Here is an 11,672-nt window from a genome sequence, read left to right as displayed (position 1 = left end):
ATTGAGTCTATTATGAATAATAATACTTGGGTTTTATGTGATCTTCCTCGAGGTTGTAAAGCACTGGGAAGCAGGTGGATTTTTAAAAAAGAAATATAAATCTGATGGATCAATTGAAAAATACAAAGCCAGGTTAGTGGTTGGTGGACATCGACAAAAGAAAGGTGTTGATTTCTTTGATACTTACTCTCCCGTAGCAAATATTTCCACCATTAGAGCCTTAATAGCTCTTGCATCTATTCATAATCTCATTGTGCATCAAATGGACGTGAAGACTGCCTTTTTAAATGGAGATTTAAATGAGGAGATATACATGAAGCAACCAGAAGGATGTGTTGTCCCGGGATATGAAGACAAGGTATGTCGGCTTATAAGATCATTGTATGGCCTCAGACAAGCTCCGAAAGACTGGTATGAAAATTTTTATCAAACTATCATCTCTGATGGCTTCCAAGTAAATGATTCTGATGCATGTGTTTATTCTAAATTTGATCAATTTGGTTGTGTGATCATATGTCTATATGTTGATGATATGTTAATTTTTGGTACCAATATTGATGTGGTAAATACTAGCAAGGCCTTCCTAAGCTCCTGTTTTGATATGAAGGATTTAGGAGAGGCAGATGTGATTCTTGGCATAAAAATTACTAGGAATTCATATGGGTTGTCGTTAAACCAGTCTCATTATGTTAAGAAAATTTTAAAGAAATTTAATCAATTTGATTGTACCCCTGTGAAGACACCATATGATCCTAGTATTCATTTGAAAATGAATAAAGGTCATAGTGTTTCCCAAGAAGAGTATGCCAAGATAATTGGAAGTGTAATATTTTTGATGAATCATACCAGGCCTGATATAGCATATGCTGTTAGTAGACTGAGTAGATACACTCACAATCCTAATCGTGATCATTGGGGTGCTTTGATTAGATTGTTGAAGTATTTAAAGGGTACTATAAATTGGGGTTTGCATTATCAAAGAAGTCCTCATGTTTTGGAAGGATATTGTGATGCAAATTGGGTGTCGGATAATGATGAGATTCAATCTACTAGTGGTTATGTATTCACTCTTGCTGGAGCTGCTATATCTTGGAAATCTTCAAAACAAACTTGTCATGCTAAATCCACACAAGAATCTGAGTTTATTGCGTTGGAGTTGGCTGGTCAAGAAGCTGAATGGCTAAGATGTTTACTTGCTGATATTCCTTTGTGGGGGAAGCCAGCTCCATCAGTTTCAATGCATTGTGACTCACAAGCTGCAATGGGACTAGCGAATAATCAACTCTACAATGGGAAGAAAAGACATATTCGCTTGAGGCATGCTATAATTCGAAGTCTGATCAGAAATAATGTGATATCACTCGAGTATGTAAAATCAGAGAGGAATATTGCAGATCCTCTCACCAAAGGCCTTTGTAGAAAATTAGTGTTGGAGTCAGCACAAGGAATGAGTTTAAAGCCTATTGTGGAGTGAATTGTGATGGACACCCATCTTAAACTTGTTTAAGTTCAATGGGTCAAACGAAATCATAAAAGAACTCATGTTTATATACTACTACCATTCCTATTAATAAAGTGATGTAGTATTTTTATTATTGTCACATGTGTTAGGATGAGCTAATGCTCTTAATAAGTTCATAGTCTCGTAAGAGATGGTTTGCGACAATACAAACTTGATGAACTTACCTATGTGAATGTGGGGCTATTGCCCAACCCCTTATGAGAGTCCTTTGGCGAAGGACCTCTAGAGCGTTCACGAAAATCCAGGTACAATGTGGGGGCACTTATATAAAAATATAATTTGCGAAATCACTTCTTGATTTGAGAAAGGTTAAAGTGCGCAAATATGTTTTCACTAACTTCCGTGAGAGGTTCAAGGATTTTTCTACCTCACATGGTTTTGAGGCATGTTTGTATGCACCGGTATCAATTCAAGTCCACAAGACATTGGTGCTTAAGAAACCGACTATCCATTGCCCATTAAATTACTTAAATTATTTTTCTTTTGCAGCATGTGGGGGAATGTTAGAATTAATATTAATATAAATATTATTTCTATAGTTTGCTTTAAAAGAAAAATCTAGAAAAATCTTCAAGACTTCTAGAAAAATCTTCAAGACTTTTCAGTTTGTGACTTTTCACTTTGGAGCCTTTTTTCCTCCTTGTATTAATGGTGTCTTTTGGCCATTCTTGGAGTTACAAGTTTGAGCTCTTATAAAAGGAGGTCTCCCCCTCATGTTTGCACAGACAAAACAATTTTCCTCTCATATAGATATAAGTATATTTTTGGGCAATGATCAAGAGTGTTTTCAATCTATTTCTTTGTACTACACCAAAGAAATAGAAGTCGTGTAACCTTGGAGGTTGATTGCCAAGAGGCCGTGTGTACGTAGCGGGGCAAATTCAACTTTAGGGCAGTGTTAATTCACGCCACGACTCCTTCATTCTCTCAAGTTCTTTTCGGTTTGCTCTCTTCTTTTCCTACACAATATAGTGTGGGATTTGCCAGCATTAATAAGTCTTGTGTTGGATGAAGTTCAATTTGATAATATGAACATAACAGAGTTTCTTTCTGCACTTGTCAGTCTACAAGATCTTATGTTGTTATGCTGTTTCAAGTACAAACATAATTTTTTAATATGTTCTCCTCAGTTGTTGTACTTGGAACTCAGGACGGCAATTAGTGATCAGGATGATACTTCGATTCCTAGCATTATGATTTTTGCGCCCAAACTCTTGAATGCTACTGCTATCGGTATCTTTTCAATCACATGTTGCGATTCTAAGTTGGAGAATGTAGATGTAAAATTTAGGGTTGTTTTATAGACAAGATTGCAATACCATGGGGTCTGTTGAAAAAAATATTATATCCAGCTAATGTTTATGCTTCAAGGACTGGATAGTGCCATGATTCTTACACTTGATTCTGACACCATTGAGGCACTGTCTTTTATTGTTAACCTTCTGCAATGTCCTTCTTCTTCGTTCCACAACTTGAAGTATGTGAAGTTACCACAAGGATATAAAGAATCAAATATGTGTGAAACTGTCAAAAGCTACTTAGTAGGTGGTTCTGCGGGAGCTACCATTGTCACAATTGTCAAGGAATCAGTTACTCTAAAACCTCGAGGTGTTAGAGAATGACACTTTCCAGGATCTTATATTATTCTAACACTCCCCCTCACTCGAAAGCCCATTTATGGGTCGAAGAGTGGATTACGGGCGCTAATTTTTGGGCATAAATTTGCCTTTCGTGTCCCTCATAAATTGTGAGAAATATTGGGCATGACAGGATCAAGGAACCAGTTATTCTAAAACCTCAAGATGGTGTTAGAGAATGACCCTTTTCAGGATCTTATATTATTCTAACAACAACAATGCCACAGAATGATGTGATCCTTAGAATCGTGCCAGTTCCCCTTACAATTGTTGGTGACCAAAGACGCCAAGGATGGGGGAAGTTGTTACTAACCTTGAATCTAGTGGTGGCTAAAATTAAGATGATATATCCTCTGATCCTTTGGGAGAGCTAATGACTACTCATATCCACACCCGATGAAGTTTTCCTAAATGCTTGAAATAGATACGATGAACTCCAGATGCTTGATTATTCACTAATCACTATGTTACTTTTACTTTTATTACCAAATACTAAGGTATCTTTCATTTGCCTAATTTCATACTGCTGTTATTAATTTTGGAGACCATCTTTATATTTCCTAAATGAAGCATTCCTGGATTATCGAGTTTGTTGATCATTTTTATGTTAGCAGTTATAGTGAATTGCTGGTCTCGAGACATGGTGGTGTATAGGGCTGTAATTCCTCGAACTCGTTTAAGTGAGCTCGACTCGGCTCGTTTAGTTAAACGAGCGGAGTTCGGGCAGAAGTTCCGGCTCGTTTAATTACTCGAGTCAGCTCGGTTCGACTCGTGAAATTAACCGAGCCGAATTCGGGTAGAGGTTTAAGCTCGATTAAGTGTAAAATTAAACTAGCCGACTCGCCCGACTCGTTAAAACCGGCTCGTTTAGCTAAACGAGCCGGCTCGACTTGACTCGTAAAATTAAACGAGTCGAGTTCGGGCACGACTCGACTCGTGAAATTAAACGAGTCAAGTTCGGACAGAGATTTAGGCTCGTTTAACTAAACGAGTCAGCTCGGCTCGACTCGATTAATCTTGACTTGAATTACGCCCGGCTCGAAATTCGGCTTGCTCGGCCCGAATTACAGCCCTAGTGGTGTAGGTATTAATAGACATTATCAGTTACTGCTTTAACATCTAGCATAATTTACGCTTAAATAAAAGATTTTGGGGCGTTTATAAGAACAAGTTTAAAACTAATACATACAGTATTACTTAGGGCTATAATCGGGCGGCTCGTGAGCTTACCTTACTCGAACTCATTTAAGTGGGCTCGACTTGGCTTGTTCCGAGTACAGGTAGAAGTTTCGGTTCGTTTAATTAAACCAACCGGCTCGACTTGACTAGTAAAATTAAACAAGTCAATTTTAGTTAGAGATTTAGACTCGATTAAGTGTAAAATTAAATGAGCCGTCTCACCCGACTCGTTACAATGGGCTCGTTTAGTTAACGAGCCGACTCGACTCGATTCATGAAATTAAACAAGTCGAGTTCGGACAAAGTTTTAGGCTCGATTAGTTAAATGAGCCGGCTTGGCTCGACTGAACTAATATAGTCTCAAATTATACCCGGCTCGAAATTCGGGTCGGGCGACCTAAATTACAGCAATAATATTACTAATTTTATTTGTCCGACTTGCGTTCACTTATTAGGTTTTTACAAGAACTGTCAACTATTATAATATTTTTGTGAAAATAAATGTCAAATAATTTATGTAAGAGGAAATAGAGCAAAGCAACCTTTAACTATTCTACATAAATAATACCTTTCTAAAGTACATACAACTTAAAAAGTCATCATAGAAATACTAGTTTGTACACTGTCCCATTAAATTCTCTACATCACTTTTTTGACACGTTTTTCAATACTTATTTTAAATATAACTTCATTATATTTTTATAATTTTTTTTTCTGTATAAAAATTTTATGTTTAAACTTTTATTCAAAAAAAAATTAAAAAAATATTACAAAACTATATTTTACAGAGGCCTCAAAATACATGTAAATAGTAACCGTAGTGAAATCAATGAGACGGAGGGAGTAATAAATAAGAAACACCTCTCAAAGAGTTACCGAAAATAAATCACACATCAACTATTTCAAGATATAAAATATACATTTTACTCTAAAAATAATTATGTCGGTTGTGGGGCCCTTCAATTACCTCAACAAGTTGTTTGGGTACGCATTAACTTTCTTTGGTCTCACAGCCGACCACTTTTTATTGACTTATGATTTGACATTTTGAAGTTACACTCCCTAAATAAGAAGAGTTCAAAAATACACGTGGCAAAACAAGACAACCTCAATAGTATCTTCAATCCTTTGACTTTCATTTTGTCATCGCTTCATTCTAGTTTATAATTTTTTTATTTATTGTCAACTCCCCACATGCATGTTGACCTCTTCTTGTCTTGCTCTCCTTATTCAATTCATCTCCTATATAACTTGTTAGAATGTTTTTGGTGATTACTTAGATTCTATACACTTCAGTTTACATAAAAATATCCAAGTGATTGCACTTTGCAAGAATGCAAGGAAGTGGAAGTAGAAGTGGAAGAAAGAAGATAGAGAACATCTGGAGTCTGTACTAATGGGGACTAGGTTTGGGAGACAGAGAGAAGAAGAAATGTCAGTTATGGTCTCTGCTCTAACACATGTTGTGGCTGGTGGCGGCAATGACAGTGGTGGTGGTGGTGGTTTTGGACACAAGAGACAACGCGATGAAGGCGGTGATCATCATCAGTTCACGGAATCAGTTCCAGGAGGAGGTTTATTGCCATTCCAGGATTTTTCTAATGAAGGATCACCTTCTTATTTGCATGGTTAGTAGTTTTTTTTTACGTAATGCATGTTCTTATTCTTGCGTCCAACAGTCCCACATGACTCGATCTTGCCAGAACTACGGGGAGACTGGAGTGAGCCCCGGTCCCTGCCAATCGTCTAAATTCACAGAAATTTTAACATCAAATTTCAAAAAATATAAAATAATTTTGTTCAGCGTCCTAATTACACCTAAACATTATAATATCCTTTTTCGGACATCAGGTACTTAATTTCTTGCGTTAATTACTGCAGATTCTTCGAGTAACGATACAAACAACAGTCAGGAGCCATCAAGTGGAGAAGAAACACAAGCAAGAAGAAAATATAGGGGAGTTAGAAGGAGGCCATGGGGAAAATGGGCAGCTGAAATTCGAGACCCTTACAAAGCAGCTAGAGTCTGGCTAGGCACATTCACCACTGCTGAGGATGCTGCTAGAGCATATGATGTAGCAGCACTTAAATTCAGAGGCAGCAAAGCCAAGCTCAATTTCCCTGAAAACGTGACACGCGGATCATCGTCTAGTCCCCAGGCTCCCCAATGGATCATTTCTCCTTCTCCTGATACGAGTTTCACCATTTCGACAATGCCTGAGCCGATTGTGCAGACCATACAAAATGAAGGTCCAATGCAGGGTTCAGGAGAGTACATGAACTATTATTCTCAGCAACCTATGAGTTTGCTGGATCAGTTCACATTTTCATCCTCCGGAACTTCAGTTTCTACATTGCATTCTTCTGCTTCATCGACTAGTGATTATACTAGTACTATTGCTCTGCCTTCTTATTATCCATCAAATTTTCCGGATATGGACCCGAATTATCAGGGAAGGATTTAGGAAAGGACACGTGGACATGTATTCCTCGATTCTTTTTTGTTTTTTTACCAATGAGATATTTCTAAAATCATAGAAGTGTCCCCTGAAATTTAAATTCTCGATGAATAAGAGATGACGTGAAGCTCTGTTTTATCTAGGTAATACCTTGGTTCATTATCTAAAAGAATCTGAAAAATAAACTACATAAACTCTTTTTACAATTTAATTTAGTAAAAATACGAGTAAGATGTGAAAATTCGGGCCAAATTTCGATAACTTTTAAAAATTGGTTTAAATCACAATCCGAAATAGAATAAATTAAATATTTAATGTGAGACCAGGATGTCACATGTGATATATTTATAATGACAAATTATCTCAAACCAACTTGGTTCGGATACACCATCTGCAATGTTTCATTACAGATTTTCGTAATATTTTATTGCGGCATGTGAGCACTACCGCATTGAAGTATTGCGGCAGCTGTATCACATCCAATAATGGCTGGGAATATCTCCCATTTATAATATTTGATTTGATATGTAAGAGTAAGCCTTGAATAGGAGAGAAAAAACATTAAATGTTTGGATCTTCTGCAACTTGTTGACTGGGCATGCAAGTGTCCTATAAGTTCAATATTTTCTTGATGTGCCTTTTTTTTACATATACACAGTAAGAGATCACGTGATAAAATTTAAAACCAAGGATAGGAATTAGAATTAGGTGTGTTCTCACACTGTATATTTTTCAGTTAACAAATGTCAGATTAATCCTTCTTTAATATCCAAATTTGAATAAGTTGTGCCACCGATTTTGACATGAAAAAAAAAATCACCGCTACTACGCAAGAATTTCTAGTAAGGCCACTTGAGCTTCAGCGACTTTAAAATTATGTAAACTTAGATTAATTTTAAGAAATAGAATAAACTTAGATTTCTATTAAACATAAATTGACCTAAAAATAACAATTTTCAAACCCCAGTAATATGACTTTTTAGCGCTTAACTATAATTTTAATACTAAGGTCTTGAGATATAACTCTCTTATATAAATAGCTGTACGAAATCCTTCATCGTTACTAATGTAGAACAATAATTATATTTAAATATAATAAAATGTTTGACAATTGAATTTTGAAAAAATAATTAATTTTAAATTTGATTTTACTGTGAAATAATTTTAGATAAGTGTGATTCTACTACAGAATCACTTTAAATTATTTCATCAAATTTCAATGATTTTTTAAATAAAAAAATTGTGCAACTTCGTTTTTAATTTGGTAATTAAAATTTGTAACTATATATATATGATGAAAAATGAAATAAATTATGTATTTATATTTTTCGAATAATGATTATCTACTTCATGGATTATGACCCTTAATGTTAATATTAAATTTTATAGATAAAAAGAAGTTTCATACTCCTCAGGTCACCCTAAGATTAAAAGAATTTATCACAACATAATTGTAATTACAAGAAGTTACACATATTTTCAAAAAATTAGTGCCGTAATTTTTTATACTTAAAAATTACTTATTCTCAGTAATGGCCTTTTTTTATATTTCAGAAAAAACTTATAAAGATTTAAGAGGGAAATTATGCATAATATATAACATTTAGATATAGTCGAAATCGGCTAATTTTTCAAAAATCGCGGATAAATTACTCAAAAATTGGTCAAAAATATTTGTCTTATTTGACCGATTTCCATTAAATCGTCGATATATCATCCGAATTTTTAAAAGTTACCCGATAAATGATAAATCGGTATTTCAACCGAATAATTTCGATTTATGAAATATTTAACCGTTAAAAATGACTGAAATATCAATTGAAAGAAACATCACGTAGCAATGTACATCCCCAGAAACTGAAACAAATGTTACTAGACTACTATCAATTTCAAATTCAGCATTTTGATCACTGTCTCCAAACAAATGTACAGTGTTATTAAAGATGTTATTACCATTGGTAGACCCTGTAAACAGCCGCCCCATTTGGTGGGCATGCATGCTAGTAGAATTGAATTGCCAATCAACCTTAAAGTCTGGGATTAAACCCTATCTGAACGCAAAACCAACAGGACCTGTCTATGATTTGTAAGTGGTGCGGACTTGTTCTTCTAACTAACCACTACTGTCCCTGTGTGGCTCACATATAATGCTTTCTCACACCCATCCCAGACAAAATATTACCCCATGCCCATCCCATAATGCCCCACTAGTCACATGCCACTTGGGTATGTTATTCTTCTTTTTTAGTATAAAACCTGTAGCTCTATAATTAGGATGGGTAAATTTTACGGGCTTACGCAACTTAAATGACCAACTCTGATTTATGAGATATAATATGTCATTCTTATTCAAATATATTAGCACTTGGCATAAATATCACTTAAATAAAAATACACTCCATTCGTCAAAGTTTTGATTTTTGATGGTTAAATTAAAATCTGAAATTTTAATATATTATATATTTGAATACAATATTTAAAAAGAATTATATAATTGAAAACTACATGTAATTTATTTTATAATGTAAATTTAGTTTTATAATTTACAAACGGAAGAAATTTAATCTTTGATAAAAATTGATCAATTTGATGATTAAAAAAATCAGTCTAAATAACTAATTAATGAAGAAGAGAGTATTAATAAGTATCTCGACGTATTTAATATATCAGTATTTGAGAAAATTAAACATAAAACATTAAATTTATGTAAACTTATTATCAACAAACTTAAAATTCTTTAAACTAATAAGGTTGAACCAAGAAAAATTTATTACTTTTAACAAGTTTATTAATTAATCGGCATTAATAATATATTGTATCAATTAAGTTGGTACCGAAGAAAAAAAGTATGTTAGCGAAATTATTAATTTATCGATTATTAGTTTATCGATATTTAAATATAATTTATGGGATTTCATTTAAACACGTGATTTTATGGAACGTATATCTTGGATGAAAATCATGTGGACCAACTTTTAAGTCAAACGGGAGATTCAACCTTTATGATCTTTTTGACAAAATAATATAAGAAACCCAGTGGGAAGGGGGAACCAGACAAAATTCGAATTTTTTAATGAGGTTGGCATGGCACACAAGCTTCCAGTTTCACTCTTAACCCACCGAGTCCAGCTAGTTGAGTTGTGAAAAATTGAAAATGTTATTCAACCTAAACCATCAGGGACGCAAAACTCTCTTCATCCAATCCCGTTTTACGGACTTTGATTTGGACAAGTCACGTTACGGATGTTTAACCCACCCCCGTGTAGCTGGGGTGAGACTAAGGATTTTTGGGATTTATGGACGAATTTAAGTAGAAGATCATCAAAGTAGACTGAAATATTTTTCACGATTAGTTGAGTTGCGTCATAAGCTGACCGAACACCAGGTTATAAAGAAAAATAATGTTGCAAGTGTCTACGCACCAATATATCAAAATTGCTAATTATGTCCCGTTGATTGATATACATAGAATGTGTGATAAGAAAAAGTATAATTTTCCGGAGAAAAATTGGTAAAGTGAAGATATCGATTAATATTTAATTATAAAGTGAGTGCAACGGAAGAAAGTAATAGATATAAGTGGGTGTAGTAAGTCTTTATATTATACAATCGAATGGGGCATAGGGGTGTACGATGAGTGAGTCAGTTCGGACTTATGACGTCTGTTTTACAACAAATAATTGCATAAATGAAAAGTTGGATGCTTGGTGCTCAACTCGTCTCTGAATGATTTATAAATAAGCATAATTTGATAAAAGAAAAATCCTATATGCAACTAAAAAACCCGTAAAATTTTAATTCAAAATTTGCAAACAAATCTAAATATGAACCCCAAGGGACCTATATGGTAAGACTAGTATTTTACATTATTTGATAATTTATACGGTAACATTGTGATGAATTAAATTGATCTATTCACATATTCACATATTTTTTCTTAATTGAAATTTAGTAATACACCGTGTACTAAAACTCTTTACTCATGCAAATTGAATTACTACCAATTTTTTTTTAAAAAAAATTGCAAATTAACTATTTTTTTTAATCTTAAGACAACGAAAGAAATAAATTCTATGGACTCCACTATTTCATTGAAGTTCTTAGAGTCCATATATGTTCTGAAAATAAAATATAGTTTAAATATTGTAAAACATATTATTTTTTAAATGATATTTTACAAATATCATTATTTTATTAAAATTTTGCAGATTGCATATATTTTACAAGAAGAAAATTGTAAAATACATTATTTCTACAAAACATGTTTAGTATGTAAAACATAAATGTTCATATTGCAGAACATATATATATTGTACTTGTAAATGTATGAGATTTGCGTGATTTTATTCAAATAATGATATTTGTGAAACATATTTTACAAAATTACACGTTTTATAAAATATTTTATTTGCAGAAGTCTGAAGACTCAATAAAAAGGTGGCTCCATGTAATTTTACTCGCTAAGGAACATATGAATGGTTAAGGCGCTCTATTCATATGCAGTGTTCTAAAAATCGGTCTAGGCGCCTAGGCGCTAGGCGGTGATAAAACGTCCCGATTCGGATCTAGGCGGTGATTTAGGCGTTTTTTTAAAAATCAGGTCAAAATCGGGATTACGCGGGCTAGGCGGTCAAAAATCGGTCCTAGGCGGTGTGACGATTGAGAATTTTACGACGTAATTAAGTCAATAAAGTATGTGTTATGTGATGTGATTATAATTATGTGACTAAGTGATGATTAATTGTATTTTCTGTATATTAGAGTATGGGAGTGTGGATAAAAAAACGTTCCAATTTAAAGAGTCAGCTTAGAAGTTAAGCTGGGGTGTCGGACCGTCAGGTAGAACGGAACCCGTCCTAATAAGGAGTTAAAGAA

The 11,672-nt window shown here is 34.0% G+C and overlaps 1 protein-coding gene across 1 annotated transcript; it reads left to right on the top strand.

Moving 5' to 3' along the window:
• Positions 1–5,609: 5,609 nt before the first annotated feature.
• LOC141672670 (ethylene-responsive transcription factor ABR1-like) lies at positions 5,610–6,952 on the top strand. The gene is made up of 2 exons (XM_074479322.1): positions 5,610–5,966; positions 6,220–6,952. Exons 1-2 carry the CDS (start codon positions 5,735–5,737, stop codon positions 6,801–6,803), a joined length of 816 nt encoding a protein of 271 aa, XP_074335423.1. The 5' UTR covers positions 5,610–5,734; the 3' UTR covers positions 6,804–6,952.
• The last annotated feature ends 4,720 nt before the right edge of the window (positions 6,953–11,672 follow it).

The sequence above is a fragment of the Apium graveolens genome, chromosome 7, assembly GCF_009905375.1.
Source record: "Apium graveolens cultivar Ventura chromosome 7, ASM990537v1, whole genome shotgun sequence".
In the NCBI taxonomy this organism is placed as follows: domain Eukaryota; kingdom Viridiplantae; phylum Streptophyta; class Magnoliopsida; order Apiales; family Apiaceae; genus Apium; species Apium graveolens.
This window is presented reverse-complemented; position numbering and strand designations above follow the sequence as displayed.

Bases quoted from the DNA above. Each gene is read 5' to 3' on its own strand.
- LOC141672670 (XM_074479322.1), top strand. From the start codon at position 5,735: ATGGGGACTAGGTTTGGGAGACAGAGAGAAGAAGAAATGTCAGTTATG. The intron at 5,967-6,219 runs GTTAGTAGTTTT...TAATTACTGCAG, and splicing joins ATCACCTTCTTATTTGCATG to ATTCTTCGAGTAACGATACA.